The sequence below is a fragment of the Panthera pardus genome, unplaced genomic scaffold, assembly GCF_024362965.1.
Source record: "Panthera pardus isolate Hobbes unplaced genomic scaffold, ASM2436296v1 HiC_scaffold_25, whole genome shotgun sequence".
NCBI lineage: Eukaryota > Metazoa > Chordata > Mammalia > Carnivora > Felidae > Panthera > Panthera pardus.
In genome coordinates, this window is record NW_026526821.1 from 65,140,990 (window position 1) to 65,160,190 (window position 19,201).

At 43.0% G+C, this 19,201-nt stretch overlaps 1 protein-coding gene across 2 annotated transcripts in view; it reads left to right on the plus strand.

The window, feature by feature from the left end:
- The window catches only part of PRKCE (protein kinase C epsilon), a 497,287-nt gene that overhangs the window by 329,192 nt on the left and 148,894 nt on the right, over nucleotides 1-19,201 (plus strand). For both annotated transcript variants that reach the window (XM_019469523.2, XM_019469455.2), the window contains exons 7-10: nucleotides 8,120-8,262; nucleotides 10,786-10,882; nucleotides 13,734-13,933; nucleotides 16,583-16,756. In XM_019469523.2, coding sequence (XP_019325068.1) covers nucleotides 8,120-8,262; nucleotides 10,786-10,882; nucleotides 13,734-13,933; nucleotides 16,583-16,756 — 614 coding nt within the window. The remainder of the gene's footprint in view (nucleotides 1-8,119; nucleotides 8,263-10,785; nucleotides 10,883-13,733; nucleotides 13,934-16,582; nucleotides 16,757-19,201) is intronic.

Genomic DNA, 19,201 nt, shown 5'->3' on the forward strand with positions numbered 1-19,201 from the left:
TGAGAAAAGCCCCTCCCACCAGCACCCCTAACTTGCACCCTCATCTTTGGTTCTGTGGACATCTTGAGCTCCAAAGCTCAGTTGAACCCTCCAAGCCTGAGTTGGGGTCGGGGGTGTGATTTGTGCGGTCCCTCCTCCAGGCCAGTGATCAGGCTATGCAGGGCCAGGAGGAGGCCCAGCCACCCTGCTTGGTTTCATTCAGAAAGATTTGTCTGTGTTTTGGTTTTTTTTTAATAGACTTTAGTTTTTAGAGAAGTTTTAGGTTTACAGCAAAATTGAGAATGTACAGAGATTTCCCATATGCGCCATACCCTCACACACAATCGGTATCCCCCACTATCAGCATCCCCCACCAGCGCGGTACATTTGTTACAATCAGCGGACTTAGACTGACCCATTGTTATCACTCGGTTTACATTAGGCCTCGCTCTTGGTATTGTCCATTCCATGATTTTGGACAGGTATAATGCCCTGTATTCACCAATATGGTCTCATACCGAGTAATTTCCTTGCCCTAAAAATCCTCTGTGCTCTCTGCCTGTTTATCCCTGCTTCCCCCCAACCGCTGGCAACTACTGACCCTTTTACTGTCTCCATAGTTGTTTTTTTTTTCCAGGGTGTTATGTGGTTGGAATCCTGCAACACAGAGCCTTTTCAGATTGGCCTCCTTCACTTAGCAATATGCATATAAGGCTCATCCATGTCTTTTCATAGTTTAATAGATCATTTCTTTTTAGTGCTGAATAAAATTCCATTGTCTGGGCATGCCACAGTTTATTTATCTCTTCACCTGCTGATGGACAACCTGGCCGTTTCCAACTTTTGGTAATTATGAATAAAACTGCTGTGAACATCCTTGTGCAGGTTTTCACGTGGGCATAAGTTTTCAGCTCATTTGGGTAAATACCAGGAATGTGATAGCTAGATTGTATGGTCGAGTATATTTAATTTTGAAAGAAACTACCAAACTGTCTTCCAAAGTGGCTGTACCATTTTGCACTCCCATTAGCAATGAATGAGAATTACTGTTGCTTCATACATATCCTCACCAGCATTTGGTGTCATTGTTTTGGATTTTGGCCATTTTTATAGGCATGGTAGTGGTATTTTCATTGTCATTTTAATTTGCAATTCCTTAATGACATATGATATAGAGCATCTTCAACGGATGCCATCTGTATATCTTTGGTGAGGTTTCTGCTCAGGTCTTTTGCCCATTTTTAAATTGGGTCATTCATTTTCTTATCATTGAGTTTTAAGAATTCTTTGCTTATTTTGGATAATAAGCCTTTATCAGATTGTCTTTTGCAAATATTTTCTCCCAGTCTGTGGCTTGTCTTCTCATTCTCTTGACAATGTCCTTTGCAGAGCAGAAGTCTTTAATTTTAATGAAGTTCAGCTTATCAATTTTTTCTTTCATTGATCATGCCTTTGGGGTTGTATTTAAAAAGTCATCACTGTACCTGAGGTCACCTAGGTTTTCTTCTACCTTCTAGGAGTCTCATAGTTTTGAGTTTTATCTTTGGGTCTGTGCTCCATTAATTTATGTGAAGGGTGTGAGGTCTGTGTCTAGATTCATTTGTGTGTGAGTATGTCTTGGGGTTCCAGCACTGTTTGTTGAAAAAAACCTATCTTTTGCTCCATTGTACCTTTGCTCCTCTATCAAGGATCGATAGTTGTATAATTATGGGGATCTCTTTCTGCACTCTCTGTTTCTGTTCCATTGATTGGTTTGTCTACTCTTTCACCAATACACACTGTCTTAATATACCTTTTAGAGTAAGTCTTGAACTCAGGTAGTCTCAGTCCTCCAACTTTGCTCTTCTCAATATTGCATTGGCTATTCTGGGTCTTTGCCTCTCCATATAAACTTTAGACTCCCTTTGTCAATATCCACAAAATGTGGGATTTTGATTGAAAATGCCTTAAGAAAAATTGACATGCTAACAACACTAAGATTTCCTACCCATGAACATGGAATGTCTCTCCCTTTATTTAGTTCTTTTTTTGTTTCTTTCATCAGAGTTTTGTAGTTTTACTCATATAGACTTTGGACATATTTTGTTAGATTTATACCTAAGTATTTTTTAGGTGCTGAGGTCAGTATCATGTTTTTAATTTCAGATTCCACTTGATCATTGGTGGTATATAAGAAGATGATTGGCTTTTGTATATTAGCCTTGTATCCTACATCCTTGTTTATTAATTCCAGAAGATTTTTTTCAGCTCTTTGGGATTTTCTACATAGACAATGTCATCTGTGAATAAAGGCAGTTTTATTTCCTCCTTTTCAATCTGTATACCTTTTATCTCTTTTTCTTGTCTTATTGTATTATCTAGTACTTCTGATACAATACTGAAAAGGGATAGTAGGGATAGTAGGGATAGTAGGATCCTTGCCTTGTACTTAACGTTAGAAAACTTCTAGTTTCTCATCCATAAGTATGATATTAGCTGTAGGGTTTTTTTGTGGATGTTCTTAATCAAGTTCAGGAAATTCTGTATTTCTTGGTTTCTAAGAGATTTGATTGTGATGGTGTTGGATTTTGCCAAATGCTTTTTCTGCATCTATCAATAGGATTGTGTGATTTTCCTTCTTTAGCCTATTGATGTGAAGGATTACATTAACTGATTTTCAAATGTTGAACTAGTCTTGTGTACCTGAAATAAGTCCTACTTGCTTATGGTTTATATTTCTTATGCACTGCTGGATTCCATTTGCTGGTATTTTAGTGAGGAGTTTTACATCTGTATTCATGAGAGATGTTGGGCTGTAGTTGTCTTTTCTTGTAATATTCCTTCTGCTTTCATCTTCCCGAAGATACTATAGAGAATTGGTATAATTTCTAACTTAAAGGTTTGGTAACATTCACCAGTCAACCTATCTGGGCCTGATGCTGTTTTGGAAAATTATTAATTACTGACTTGATTGCTTTAATAGAACTTGACCTTTTACATTGTCTATTTCTTTTGTGAGGTTTGGTAGAGTTTGTGTCTTCTAGGAATGGTTTTGCTGTATCCTGCCAATTATGAGAAGTTGGGTTTTCATTTTCAGTCCGTTCAAAATGTTTTTAGATTCCTCTTGAGATTTCCTCTTGACCTATGTGTTATTTAGCAGTGTGTTATTTAATTTCCAAGCATTTGAGGATTTTCCAAACATATTTCTGTTATTGATTTCTAATTTAATTCCACTATAGTCTGAAAGCAGGCATTGTATGATTTTTTTGTTATTGTTGTTCTTTGAAATCCGTTAGGGTGTGTTTTATGGCTCAGAATGTGGTCTGTCTTGGTAAATGTTCCATGTGAGCTCGAAAGTAGGTGTATTCTGCTGTTGTTGGATGGAGTAATTGCTAGATATAGTAGTCAATTACATTCAGTCGGTTGGTGGTGCTGTTGACTTTAACCATGTCCTTACTGATTTTCTGCCTTCTCGATCTATCCATTTCTGATAGCAGAGTATTGACGTCTCCAACTGTAACAGTGGATTCATCTATTTCTCCTTGCGGTTCTGTTTTTGCCTCACATATTTCGATACTCTGCTTCTAGGTGCATGCACATTAAAGATTTAATGTCTTCTTTGAGAATTGATCCCTTTATCATTATGTAATGCCTTTTGCTATCCCTGTCAACTTACCTTGCTCTGAAGTCTGCTCTGTCTGAAATTAATATAGCCACTTCTGCCTTCTTTTTGTCACTGTTAGCACAGTATATCTTTCTCCATGCCTTTAATTTTAACCTAAGTATGTCTTACATTTAAAGTATATTTCTTGTGGATTATTTACCTCAAAACCACAATGAGATACCACCTCACACCTGTCAGAGTGACTAACATTAACAACTCAGGCAACAACAGATGTTGGCGAGGATGTGGAGAAAAAGGATCCCTTTTGCACTGCTGGTGGGAATGCAAACTGGTGCAGCCGCTCTGGAAAACAGTATGGAGGTTCCTCAAAAAATTAAAAATAGAACTACCCTACGACCCAGTAACTGCACTACTAGGTGTTTATCCGAATGATACAGGCTTGCTGTTTCGAAGGGGCACATGACCCCAATGTTTATAGCAGCACTATCACAATAGCCAAAGTATGGAAAGAGCCTAAATGTCCATCGACAGATGAATAGATAAAGAAGATGTGGTACACACACATACACACACACACACACACACACACACACACACACACACACACACACTGGAGTATTACTCGGCAATCAAAAAGAATGAAATCTTGCCATTTGCAACTATGTGGATCGAACTAGAGGGTATTATCCTAAATGAAATTAGTCAGAGAAAGACAAATATCATATGGCTTCACTCATATGAGGAATTTAAGATACAAAACAGGTGAACACAAGGGAAGGGAGGCAAAAATAATATAAAAACAGGGAGGGGGACAAAAACATAAGAGACTTAAATATAGAAAACAGGGTTACTGGAGGGGTTGTGGGAGGGGGGATGGGCTAAATTGGTAAGGGGCTTTAAGGAATCTACTCCTGAAATCATTGTTCCAACATATGCTAACTAACTTGGATGTAAATTAAAAAATAATATAGAAAATTAAAAAAAATTAACCTCAAAAAGAACAAAAAAATAAAGTATATTTCTTGTAGATTAAATATAATTGGGTCCTGTTTTTTGATCCACTCTAAAAATCTCAATTGACATACAGTTGACCATTGAACAGCACAGGTTTAAACTGTGTGGGTCCACTTATATGTGGAATTTTTACAGTACTGTAAATGTATTTTCCTTATTATTTTCTTACTAGCATTTTTTTCCTCAAGCTTTGTTGAAAGAATATAGTATATAATACAAAATATGAGTTCATCGACTGTTTGTTTCCACAAGGCTTCCAGTCAACAGTAGGCTATTAGATGTTAAGTTTTGAGGGAGTCAAAAGTTATACTTGGCTTTTTTACTATGCAGGGGGGTCAATACCCCTAACTCCTGTGTTGTTCAAGGGTCAAGTATATTTAGACCACTGACATTTAAAGTGATTATTGACATAATTGGATTAATAGCTACCATTTTTGCTGCTGTTTTCCATTTGATGCCCTTGTTCTTCCTATTTTTATTCTCTTTTTTTCCTGCTTTCTGTAATTAATTGAATATTTCATATGATTCCATTTTCTCTTTGTTGTTAACATATCAATTATTTTTCCTTTTTTAATTATCTTTGTGGTTGCCTAGAGTTTGCAATATACATTTACAACTAATCCAAAGCCACTTTCAAATAATACTCTTAATGCTCCAGCGGTAATGCATGTACATTATAATAACAAAATAATCATAATTTCTCCCACTCCATGTATCATTGCTATGGTTCATTTCCCTTACGTGTAAGCACACATATTTATATACATACGATGTACATCAGCATATGTAATTGGTTATATTGTTGCCATTATTTTGAGGAAATGTTATTTCTTAGATCAATGAAGACTGAGGGAAATACAAGTTTTTATTTTACCATCACTTGTTCCTTCTCCGATGGTCTTTCTTTACACAGATCTGAGTTTCTGACCGATGTTGTTTTCCTTCTTCCTGAAGAACTTCTTTTAACATTCCTTGCAAGACCAGTCTGCTGACAATGAATTCCCTCAGTTTTTATTTGTCTGAAAGAAGTCTTTCTTTCTCCTTCACTTTTGAAGAATAACTTCACAGATACGGAATTCTATGTTGGTGGTTTTTTTTTTTTTTCTCAGTACTTTAAATATTTCACTGTGTTCTCTTGCTTGCATGGTTTCTGGGGATGAGTCAGATGTAGTTCTTATCTTTGCTGCTCTGTAGGTCAGGTGTTATTTCCTTCTGGCTTCTTTCAAGAATAGTTTTTCTTTATCTTTGATTTTCTGAAGTTTGTGTATGACATGCCTAGGTATAGTTTGTTTTTTTTTTTTCTTTCATATATCCTGCTTGGTATTCTCTGAGCTTCCCAAATCTGTGGTTTGGTGTCTGACATTAATTTGAGGACATTCTCAGTCATTTTTGCTTCAAATATTTCTTCTGTTTATCTCTGTCTTCTTCATCTGGTGTTTCCATCATACACATTATACCTTTTATAGTCCCACAGTTCTTAGACAGTCTCTCTTTTCCTTAGTCTTTTTTTTTCTCTTTGCTTCTCTGTTTTGGAAGTTTCTATTGACATATTCTCAAGCTCAGAGATTATTTCCTCACCTGTGTCCATTCTACCAATGGTCCCAGCAATGGTATTCTTCATTTTAAAAAAAAATTTTAATGTTTATTTTTGAGAGCAAGAGAGAGAGACAGAGCATGAGTGGGGGAGGGGCAGAGAGAGAGGGAAACACAGAACCCAAAGCAGGCTCCAGGCTCTGAGCTGTCAGCACAGAGCTCCAGGTGGGGCTCGAACTCACAAATCGTGAGATCATGACCTGAGCCACCCAGGCTCATTGCATTCTTCATTTCTGTTAAGTGTTTGTGATCTCTAGAATAACCTTTTGATTCTTTCTTAGAATTTCCATCTCTCTGCTTATATTGCCTATTTGTTCTCACATGCTGTCTACTTTATTGATCAGAGCCCTTAGCAAATTAATCATAGCTGTTTTCAATTCCCAGTCTGATAATTCCAGCATTCCTGCCATGTCTGGGTCTGGTTCTGACTGCTTGCTCTATCTCTTCAAACTGTGTGTTTTGCCGTTTTAGAATGCCTTTTAACTTTTTCTTGATAGCTGGACATGATGTACTAGGTGAAAGGAACTGCAGTAAATAGACCTTTAATAAGGTGGTGGCGAGGGTGTGGAGGAGGGGAAGCATTCTATAGTCCTGTAATTAGATCTCAGTCTTTGCCTGAGCCTGTTCCTCTGAACTATGAGCTTTGTGACTATTACTCAGGGTTTTTTGTTTTCTTCTTTTCCCTCCCATCTTAGGTAGGACAGTATGGCTGGAGTGGGCTGGAGTTGGGTATCTTTCTTCTTCCACATGGAAAGCTACAGCAGGCTAGACTTAGGGTATCCGCCCCCCCCCACCCCCACCCTGAGCCAGGGTCAGGTAGCATCTGATAAAACTACAATAGTTGAGGATCTTGTAAAATAGTTTCTCCTAAAAGCAGGCCTTGTTAAGAACAAAGTATTCTGGTTTGTTTCAAAATGGTTTCCCCCCTGTCCTGCACCGCCCACCCCCGCCCTGCAGCCAGAAGCATAAGGGAATTTTTCTCCAGGGTTTACTCTGAGAACCTGGTCAAACTCCTAGAAGCAAAACTGACAAAGATGTGGGGGGTCCCTATGACTGGCTGGGTCTGCCCAGAGATTGGACTTAGCCTTGTCTGCCCGGAGACTCCAACACTTTGTCAGTTTCGCTTCTAGTTCCCCTGCCCTGGCCCCCACAGAGGTTGCTGCTGGGGAGTTTCTGCCTGGTGAGTTGTGGTTCACTGTAGCTCCCCATCTGTCTCGTTCATTTTGGCGGTAGCGTTTGCCCTGTGACCTTCCTTCTCTGGTAAATCTGAGAAGAATGAGTTTTTCGGTTCGTGCAAGCTTTGTGCTTGTTAGGACCCAGTGATGTCCTCCAAGTGCTGTACATGCTAAGCTGGAAACGAGAATACTAAGCTGGAAACCAGCTGGTTGATGTTTTCACTTGCGATGCTCTATACCAAGGACAACTAAGTAATATGGGCAAAACAAGACTTACAGGCACGGCTCTTGTTCCTTTGAAATTGGATTTTAGATTTGAAAGGAGCCTTGGGGGTCTCCTTACTCAGTGTCCTCATGTTCAGATGAGTGTCTCAGGCTCTACTATGGGCACTTCTCTCTGGGTAATATTCGCACATTTTAGCAAAGTAGTATAATGCACTGTATATATGCAACCCATCTGTGCTCAGGATCCAAATGAACTTTCTCTAGATAAACCAGTTTTGTTATTTCATAGTCAGTGTTCTGCTCCCTGAAAGGAAATGTAATGTGATATTTATCCACAAACAGTGGTGACCACTGTATGGTGTTTGGATGGATGCTGTTAGTTCTGTGTGATTTTATTTTTCTCTTTTTGTCTTTCTGCGTTTTCTAAATTCTGTCAAATGAACATGTATTACATTTACAATCAGGAAAAAAATAAGGTAATGTTTTCGGTCATGAATGTTGGAAGTCTCCTCTCCGTGTCTCCTTACAGTCTGCAAGATGAACGTTCACCGACGCTGTGAGACCAACGTAGCTCCCAACTGTGGAGTGGACGCCAGAGGAATTGCCAAAGTCCTGGCGGACCTAGGCGTCACTCCAGACAAAATCACCAACAGCGGCCAGAGGAGGAAAAAGGTAACTGGCCATTTGGTGGTGTTTCTGGAGCTCTCTGTGGGCCCACTTTCTCTGTGCTGGCTTCCTGAGAGCCCCATGGAGTGAGGTTCTAAGATCACTGGGTTTGAGACACTGCACACAAAATAGCATGTGCTTAAAGGGAAGGAAAAAAAAAAAGAAATTAGGCAGGTGACATTAAAGTCTCCTTCAGTTCCAGAAGTGGGGGGAAAACAAAGCAAGTCTCAAGTGTTACATTCCTTGGGGAAACATAACCTTTGAGATGAGGACTTTGGAATTCTCTCTAGAAAAAGCACCGTTCTAGACAAGGCAATAGGCTTATCTGCCTCCAGAACTGGCATGAAAGCAATGTCACTGTTTTGAACTTTGCCCCCTGGTATTGCTATAATGAGGATAAGTGGACGAAGAGCTGGAGCCACATTCTTTTCTAGGGAACAAGCCAAGAAGGTCTGTGCTAGTGCCCGCACTCAGTTGCCCAAGGGACATTGTTAATGCCCCGTGACATGAAACATCTGGGTCTTTCTTGGGAGACCTAAGCCCCCGTCTCTACCCGGGTGACCTTTGGAATGTCAGTGGGAAGAGATCCATTTGCTAAAATGTTATTTTGGTAAGTCAGGGCCCACAGATGTAAACAGAGCTAAAGGCATCCATAGCATTTTGTTTGAAGGCCCTTCTTAGCCTTGGCTCCCAGCCTAGAAAATGTAAGAGTTTTTGAAAAAGTAAGTTATGAGAAAATCAGAACCACATTTAACTGGGCAAGAAGTTCTGGTGGAGGTGAGAAGCAGGCAGTGATCCTCATCGCCCAGTACCAGGCATTCTCAAGCACTTTCTAGAAAAGTAATTCGCACACCAGGTGCTCTACAGTTTGGACTCCCAATGTTCTCCCTAAGTCCTGCCCTAAAATTCCTTCCGAAGGGCTCTGTGTTTCCCTTCTTTTAGAGGCTGCCCCCCCCCTTTTCCCGGGTGCATCTCAGAAGAGCCCTTTCCCTTGAATGGGGAGGTTTGGATCGTTTTAATCTTCTTAAACTCCTCCTTCTTTACCTTCCCAATAAGCCAAGGTTGGAGGAGAAGAACTCTCTTCTCCCTGGTTGGTTAGCTATGGGATTTTGTGCTTCTGGTGACTCTTAGCTCTGTAAATCCCACCAGTGGAAGTAGGACTTTAGTTATTGACCCAAGGCATTGCAATTGCAAGCAGAATGTCTGCACCCAGGAATGCTAGACCCCCACCGAAGGAGTGGGTTAAGTAAACACCTTGTGATGACAGAGTTGGACAGACACATTTATGAGCTCTAGAGAGAGCCCTCTTCAGGAGATATGGCTTTTCTCCTTGCTAGAAGGAAATGGAGACAGAACCTTCATTAATCATCATGAAGCATTTTAAAAGAAAACTCAATACACACCTGCCCTCCCTGCCCCCCACCCCCAGTTTACACAGGCCATAATGCCAATAACCAGCCATCGTCTGTCTGAGGTTTGGGGGCACCTGGTGATATGAAGCCAACATGGAGGAATTCAAGAGAAGACAGAGTTAAAGACTAAAGGATTCTGATATTTTTATTGCTGGGTTGCTTCTGATGCAAAAGCTGGAAAAAAGCCACATGATCCAAGTCGTGGCTTGGATCCCTTGGTCCCTTAGCGTGTGAGTAAGGGAGAGAAGTCTCTTGCTCAGAAGCTAAGCGGGCTTTTTGCAGGAGCGTCAGGCTTGCTGGAGTGTTGTCTGTCTTCACGTTGCCCTTTGCGAGTAGTCCTTCACCCAGCAAGGATGTGTGCACACGGCTCTGGAGCAAGAGTAAAATAGAGTATGTGTGACTGCTTAGTCCAAACCTCTGACTTTGGTGGGAACTCCACATGGGTGCACTGACACCTGTGCTGGGAAATAGACTTCACTGGAGGGTGTCCTGTTAAAATTTGCCAACCGGTATCAATGCACCTAAAAATATTTATTGAGCTTCGACTAAAGGTATCATTTGGTACAAGGCGCCAGAGGCACTACAAATGCTAGATAGAGTCTTACCTTCAAAGAGCCTATAGTCTACCCGAGGAGAGTGCCCCACACAGTATCCATAAGCAGAAGCCATTAACTAAACACAGCTGAACAAGAGGACGGATAAACGTGATAACTCGCGCTGCTTGCATTGGCGAGCGGGTTTTCACGGAAGGGGTGCAGTTGTGCTTTGCTTAGACAGGTCAATTGCCTTTGCATAGGATGAAAACTGAACAAACCACAGTCTCTTCCTAAGTTTTTAATTCCTGTTGGCTGCCCCATAGTGTAATGTTGGATTCTGGTGTGCAACCTAGTGATTCAGCACTCGCATGCATCACCACGTGCAGTCTCGTCTTCCCTTTAACTGTCAGGAGGAACCTGAGTCTGGGCTTTCAGAAGGTCAGTTCAGCAAGTGCTGCTGTGCCCCCGGGGCTCCTACAGCCCTTGCTGGGGTCCAGCATCTGGGCGGTTCTGACTTGGGGGTTGCTCCCCACCCTCCCTTCTCATGTCTCCGCCCCCGCCCTCTCTCTCCCTCTCTCTAGCTCATCGCTGGCGCTGAGTCTCCGCAACCTGCTTCCGGAAGCTCACCGTCTGAGGAAGATCGATCCAAATCAGCACCCACCTCCCCTTGTGACCAGGGTGAGACCCTCAGATTTGCTTTGTGACCTCTGAGTAATATCATCTGAAGGACTGAGGGCTTCAGACACCCTCTCCCTGCTGACTCATTAGCTACTCTTTTCTCTCTACAAGTATTTCTTCAGGGAGAGGCACTAAATGGCTCTGCTCATGTTAAACCTTGTCCATGCCAGGGTAAGAGAGAAAAAGCAGGGGATGTTGTGGTTCTTTCTTTACTCCTGCCTCTTTCCCGGGTAGGAAAGTGTAGGAAAGCACCCTGGGCCTACTCCCAGACCTTCCATGTGTCTGTGCCACTCAGATGAGAGCAAATTCTTTCCTGACTCTGGTCATCACACCCAAAAACCTGAAAGCAGGGCATGAGTGGGGGCCTGTGGCTGAGCAGGGACAGGAGCGCCAAGCAGAGAACAGACGAGAGAAGGGAGGAAGGCAGCTCTAGGCCTGACCCCTTCCTAAAGTTCAGCTTAGGATGTTTCCTTCTTCCCCGTAAGAATATGCCTCATGTAGTCGAAGTTTCTGAGTTCTGCAGGCATCCAAGAATGCTGAGGGGAGACTAACACATTTAAAACCTTGCCCTCTGGTGATCAGACCCAGGCGTCCCTGGGAAAGGGATGTCTGCTCCTGCAGAGCAGGAATAATCATCACTGCGTGACAATAGTGCCTTGATTTTCAATAGCCCCAGTTGTGTTCCTTATCTTAATCTTATCCGCACACTAACTCTGTGTTGGTGTGCCCCATCCCTGGCCCCATGCTACAGGGTGGGAAGCGGAAGATCAGAGAGTCAAAAAGTTCTGTCCAAAGGCCTGGAACTAAGTCAGCAGTAAGAGCAACGCCATACCCCTCCTGGTTTTGGGACACCCCCCTCCCCCCGCCCCCGGCTGCCACCCCACCTCAGAATCTGTGCTGTCATACTCTCCCTGGGGGTGTGACCCACTTCAGTTTATCCAGCAGTAGACGAAACAGCTGCAGGGCAATATGCCGATCCTGAGGCCTCAAAGTACTCGGCCTGCATCCCTCCTCTTGCTGCTCTGATTAGCTTCCTGTGTCTTTATTCCTGTGTCTGCTTAATTCCAAAAAAGAATTTGGTCCATTTGTATGTACTTCCAGTGGCACTCAGGGGGCCTCCAAACTAGTAGGTATTATCCTAGAACCCATGCAGGTGTTTTCATGTGCCCCATGTTAGTGCTGAGACCTCCTTTGGGAGCTTCAAGGAGCCGGGGTTCTATGGTAGAGACCCCCAGTAAGAGTGAGCTGGCTGGAGTTTCTAGGCCTGTCTCCTGCCAGCGTGCTGCCCAGACCCGGCAGGACGCAGTGCCTGTGTTTGTCTCTGGTCAGTGCAGGCACGAGCAGGCACGAGCATTACATAATGTGCAGTGGTGTGGGCACAAATGGATGCAAAGACCCTTACTTAGCAAGACACAGCATTGCTACACAACAGGGATGCCACATAGTTTCTCTTCCTTCCAGGAAGGAACACCCACAGTGACATTTTCTTTAAGCTCTAAAGCCCCTAAACACCCAAGTCCTGTTTTCCAAAATCCATTTAATAGTTTGCCTTGAAAACGGAGACTTTGAGCCATTTGCTGAGACTAGAAGTTATACTCAGTAGAGGCATAAAAGAGAGGAAATGGGTGAATTGGCAAAGGGGAGAGCTTTAGACTCAGGAACCACCCTCACCCTGCCCTCCCCTCCACCCTAGCACATCTTAGAGGAACCGGACTCCAGGTCTAAGAAAGATCCAGATTCTTTGAGCAGGCTTTATGGGCCTCAGTCCTGCAAAGAAGCTGAAGATCTCTTTATGTCAGGCAGCACATGCTTATCATGCCTAACCTGGATTCCTCAGGGTTAATGGTCTGTGTTCTTCGACCATCCCAGTTATTCATGAGCATCTCTTAAAACCGGAGTATGCTTTCGGTGCCCACTTCTACAATGAGGAGTGTGTGTGTGTCCTGGTGAATGAATAGCTAACAATAAAGCTTCCCCAAACAGCAAAGGTCAGGGGGTCATCCAGTGTTATCACTGCCAGGTAGTTTAGGTCACATGCTCTGCCGGGGCACAGGACTGTCCCATGGCCGTGAAATGGAACTGAGGAATCCCTGCCCTGGCTCCGATAAATTTGTAGCATGCCAGTCTCAGGAGACAGTTCTTCACTTAATGATAAGCCCATTGCTCATTTGGTTTAATATCCTGTTGGGAGATGGGTATTAGAATAAACGCAACAACAAGGCCGAGTAAAGTGCTTTACAAGTTAAAGGCTTCCTGGTCCTCGCTTTTGATATAGTCATATCACCAGTGATAACTGTGATGACTGTTCTCAGTCATTGTTCTAAGTTTCAAAGGGACTTGACAGGTACCTGTTGCCTTTGAGACTCTGCAGGATTCCAGACAAGGCTCGGATTCCTGCACTACACCTAAGATAACAACAGGCTGCTAGCCAAGGGGGCTTTCAGAGAGAGGGCCAGGTTTTTGTGTAATCTGAAGGTGTTGGCTGGTGGGGACCGTGTCCTCTTGTTTGCGTACCTAGATGCCAATGAAAGCATGTACGTTACATGTACCTTAGGTGCCAATGAAAGCGTGTACGTTACGTGTATGTTCGGTGCCAATGAAAGCGTGTATGTTACAGGTACATTCGGTGCCAATGAAAGCGTGTACATTACATGTACATTCGGTGCCAATGAAGGTGTGTAGAGCAAATGAATGTGGGAAGAGATGCCGCACTGGATTGGCTGCTGTGAAGAACCAGATGGAGGGTGGAGGCCTCACACTTGGGGGCAGGGGACGTTCTGAGTGCTGGGTCCTGATGGGAAGGTATCATGAGGTATGCACTAATGTGGTATCTTGTCACCCTTGGCCCTAGAAATAAAAGAACTTGAAAACAACATTCGGAAGGCCTTGTCATTTGACAACCGAGGGGAGGAACACAGGGCGGCGGCCTGCAGCGATGGCCACCTGGCGAGCCCCGGCGAGAACGGCGAAGTGCGGCAGGGCCAGGCCAAGCGCTTGGGTCTGGATGAGTTCACCTTCATCAAGGTGCTGGGCAAAGGCAGCTTTGGCAAGGTCTGTGGCATGCGTGGGTACAACCGCTGACTTTCTCTGCCCTGTGGCGTTGCCTCATCTATCTGCTCTAAATCAGATTAAGCTATGAACATTTCAGCCCAGTCTTGTTGCGTCTTCCTTCCTTGTTCAGTGGAAACGGCCTGCGGCTGAGCAGGTGGGAGTCCAGGTTCTGCTGCTAAGTAGCTATGAGACTTCAATGTAGTCACTTAACTTCTTTGGGATTCAGTTTTTCTCATTTGTCAGATGGTGACACAGGCATCCAGTGAGATCACGGGTAGAAGAGCACCTTGAAAAGCTTAAATTGCTTTACATGAGCTTGGCTTCCTGTTAGCAGTAATACTAGCTACTACTTCCCTTCCTCAGAGCTCCATGCGGAATTTTGGCTTTCATTCGTTGCAAAGACTTTAAAAAATGAACTCTAGAATCGCTGCACTCAGTGAGCTTGGGGCTCAAAGCAAATCTGAGTGTGGGTTATTTTGAAAGGTAAACGCTATTGAACCGACTTTTCTGGCACTTACTACATGTTGGGTTTATCCTCCACATTGGCGAGAGAATGAGGATAATCATCTCATGTCTTGGGTCTTGCTTTGCCCTCAGTGCCAGGCTCCCTGTCCTGCCCCACACTGAGGTGAGCAGAACCATGCAGGGTAGGGGTGCCAAGCGTGTCCCGTGAAACTTTCGTGGCGATCAGGCACGATTCTGATGGCTGGCAAAGTGGGGTGCGTAAATACTGTTCGTTTTAGAAAGAAGGTGTAAGGGCGGAAAGCCTGGGATGTCGGCTAACATTTCAGCCAAGACCCGCGATGATTCCCTCGCTCTTCTCAAAGGCAGGAGTCCACGGGAGGTGTCTCCCCAGGCCCTGTTCTGGGGCCCAGGCACCCCCCCCCCCGCAGCTCCCCAGGGTCACGTGCCCTCCCGTGTCCTGGTCTCTTGAAAGCCCCAGCTGGTGGGTCAGCCAGCTTGCGGAGCTGCTGACCCACTCTACTGCTCTTGAAGGGAACGGCTCAGGAAGCCTCCAGGGTATGGGCCTGCCCCCCTGGCCCTTCACCTGCCCCATCTCCTCCTGAGATTACTGTAGCAGGAAGGTAACAAGAGGGGGCTTAAATGGCAAATGCTGAAGCAATCACATTCCTCAGAGACCGGGTAAGTAAGAAGCAGGCCCCAGTCCCTTGGTCCAGGCCTAACTCCGGGATGTGAGCCACTTTAATTTTGAACAAGATTCAAGGTAAACAAGCAGGCTCAGAGTTTCCAGGTCTCCATACTGTGTAGGCAGGATGGGAACTTGGAAGACTCTGGAGTATTTAGGTTGTTTCTTAGGGAAAATTGCAGCCAACGTTGGAGCTAGTTTTAAAGAGTGCATTACGTGTGGGTGACAAAAGGTCCTTAGGTAGCCCCCTGAATTCCCTCTTGAGGCTTCTGAGTTCCCACTCTTCAGAACTGGCAGCTCACCTTGGAATACTGTGCTTAGGAGCTGTTTAAAAGGAGAAAGACTTGTCATGCTGTGCAGAAATGAGTGCAAAAATATCAAATGATAGGAGAGCTTTAATAAACTGGTAATTTGCCCTCTGGAAAAGGAATCACATTCCCAGTGTTAGAAGAAACCACAAAGGTAAACATGACTGATGTAGCTACATGAGGACAAGTGATCCTGTCTGATAGAAGATAGAACAGAAAATCCTAAAACAGGCTTAGACAAACCTTTGCAGAAAGCAAAGTGTTAGCATCTTTATATACAAAACTCCTACAAACTCATAAGAAAATAATATAAAGTAGTAGATAACTAGACAAAGTTACCTTGACAAATATAAATTGACAGTTCACACAATTAGAGGAAAAATTTTTTCAAGTTTCTCTTAAATACAGAGAACAAACTGAGGGTTGCTGGAGGGGAGGTAAGTGGGGGTTGGGCTAAATGGGTGATGGGCATTAAGGAGGGCATTTACTGGCATGAGTAAGTGATAAATCACAAGATTCTACTCCTGAAACCATTATTACACTATATGTTAACTAATGGGGATTTAAACAAAATTGAAAAATTAGAAACAAGTTTCACTGCAAGTTAAAACAGCCTGGAGGTTATATATCACACCTGTTACATGAGCAAAAATGCTTTTTAAGTGAAAACACCCAATGTGGGTACATTGCCATAAAACTAAGGCACCTCTCCACTCCTCATGGCAAATTCTGTTGTACATCCTTTTTGAAATTCAAGAAATGTGCAAAATATTTTACCCTGTAGTCAACTTCTAAGACTTTCTAGCTTAAGGATATGGTTGAAAAAAAAAGTACATGTACAAAAACACCCAATCCAATAAATATATATTTATTTATTGAAATCAAGAATCAGATGCTTGACAGACTGAGTCACCTAGGCGCTCCAGTAATATGTTTACTTGAGTTAAATATAAGCATCCCTGATAATGTTGGTGACGATGTAGATGATGAAACCTTATGGAATCATGTTCGTTTAAATAAAATCATATGAGCAATACTATGATCATAAGCAGGACAAATCTATATGAACATATGAACAATTATTTAGCAGATATGTATTGCTTCTTTTTTTTTCTATGCTAGAGATTGACTTGTGTTTCTTCTTTGGATTCCATGCATGGATAGATTGCTATGAGTGGTTTTGGTTCATTGCAGGTCATGTTGGCTGAGCTGAAAGGCAAAGATGAAGTATATGCTGTGAAAGTTTTAAAGAAGGATGTCATCCTCCAGGATGATGATGTGGACTGCACGATGACAGAGAAGAGGATTTTGGCTCTGGCGCGGAAACACCCGTACCTAACCCAACTCTATTGCTGCTTTCAGACCAAGGTATGTCTAGGAAGAAGCCACCATCTTGAGGTAGTGCTGTATGATGTGATGGTATCTTGATGTCTGATTAAAAACATCAATTATAGACCCTCTCCATTATTTTCTAACAGGCCTTGTGAAGTGGCATGGATTTTACCCTTGAAAAGATCAGGGTATATCTGAACGGCATCCTCTTTTTTAAGGGTGCGGAATTTTCCATTCAGGGTTGTGCTCGTGAAGGGATGAAAAGGCAATAGAACTTTGCAAATGCAGCTGGACAAAGCCAAATGGCTAAACCCAGTGTTTGCTCCCTGGAAAAAACAACGGGCGTGATTAGTCCTTGCTCTTCTCCTAACTTTCTATCATTAGGCAGATTAAGTTCTCTGTTGCCTTCAGATCAAATGAAAAGGAGTAAAGCCCGCCCTGACCACTTCTGACTTGTATAATGTCATATGAGGCAGAGGATGTGGACAAGTGCTTACAATGCTCATTTTCAGCTGGCTGTGTGGGAGCCTGGGAACCAGAAGGTGGCAGTAAAGAAATGAAAATAATTTGTAGCTGCATTATGGAGTCTGACCAATGACTATCGTAACTGATTTTTTAACTTACTGTTTGTTAGTTAAGAAGAGAAATGCCAACATTCTTTATGAAGCTCCTGTTTTATTACCCCTTTTGTTGCGGGGAGTGAAGGTCTTTTATGGTGGCTTATGGGTTTGTCGTCCTTAGCTTCTTGAGAAGGCAAAGGCAACCTCACCTGAAACTCCCCCCATGCCCATCTGGAGCCCAGACAGTACAGGGCACCATCATGGAGAGATGATCTCTTGCCCCTTGGCATACTCTCACCTCTATGTCACTGCCATGATGTTCTTCCACTTTGAATTCAACTATTATTGGTCATTTGGCAAATTTTTATTTTATGATATTTTATTGACTTCTTCCCATGTGCCAGGTACTGGAGATACAACGGTATCTCCAGTCTCTCACCTGAGGGAATTTACAGTCTCTTTGGTACACTGTTTTTCAAAGGGTATTTCTCTGAACCCTCATCACTTGAGAAATTCTAAGAATAAAGGATCCTTTGGCCCATAGTTTGGGAAATTGAAATTTTGACTTCTTCTAGACTGCTTCAACATGTACTTGCTTGTTTAAGTCCCTGACGAGAAATGCAATGGGGGGAAAAAAGATTGCCTGTGTTTAATCTACTATTTCCCAATTATTTGATCTCAAGCTCCACTTATACAATCACCTATTCCACACTGAGAAACAGTGATCTAGTGGATTTTTCCTATCCCTCTGATCTCTCAGGGAGATAAGAAACACCTTCTGAAAATCTGGAAATCCCTTTTCTGAACAGGTGCAGGAGTCATTAGCTATCCTTGTTTTTGAAATGTGTTATGTAATTCCTAATATTTGTGGGTCTATGCATGTATGTGTACATATGCGGAGCCCAACATGATAAAAGAGGATCAGTCATATGGTTAACTTTTTCTTTTCTCCACTCGAGTATAATTCTAGATTAATGAAAAAATGTGTCCTGTAAGTCTTTATCTTCCATGGCACCTATCACAGGGCCTCACATTTGGTGGGTATTCACTATCAGAATTGGAGGGTTGGAAGATTTTATAAAAATTATCTCTTCTCTACTTTTTGCACCAGTGAGAAAATCAGATGTCAATGAAGTAGAAGTCTTTTGCCTATAGACACTCTGTTTTGGCCACAGTGGACTTAGCATCTGGTCTCTGGGACTCCTAGTCCAGTGGAACCTTGCTCTGATATCACACTGATATTCTCTCTTGCCTGACCCAGTACCGTGCCCCCCTGTGTGGGGGGAGCTTTCCCCCCCCTCCCCTACCCCTAGCAGGTAGCCATCTCTTTCCCTGTCTGAGGTGGTTTCATGGGTAGAGATCCACACTGGTGTTTTTTCTTTGGACATATTGCCAAGAGGTTCAACATTCTTGGGAAGCACAGTGAAGGGTCAGCTTTCCTACACCTCTTGTTGAATAAGTGAGATATGGGAATGGATGTCTTTCATGTCAGCAGTGTTCTCCTCTGTGCATTGTAGAATATCAAGGCTAAGGTTCCTCACTGTATGGCAGCTTTTGGAACACAAAGCAGTATTTAATAAACACCATGAATTTCCTTTATGGGAGAACAATACCCAAACTGACACATGGAGATTGGGGTCTGTCTGGATGGCTGAAGCATGGGGTTGGGGAGAGAAGAGACTTTAGTAGTTCAGATATTTACTAACTCTTTTTCTCAGGCCGATGTCAGGTAGCCATAGTTACAGGAGCAACTTTGCCCCACCTCTTCCCTGCCACCATTATTCCATAGAGAAATAGCACACCCCACTTTACACACCAGACATATGTTCATCTCAGTTTTTGAAAGTGAATCATATTTTAACTTCACTGAAGGACCTTAGCTTATTAATGAAAGCAATCTTACGAAGAATCATTTTATGAA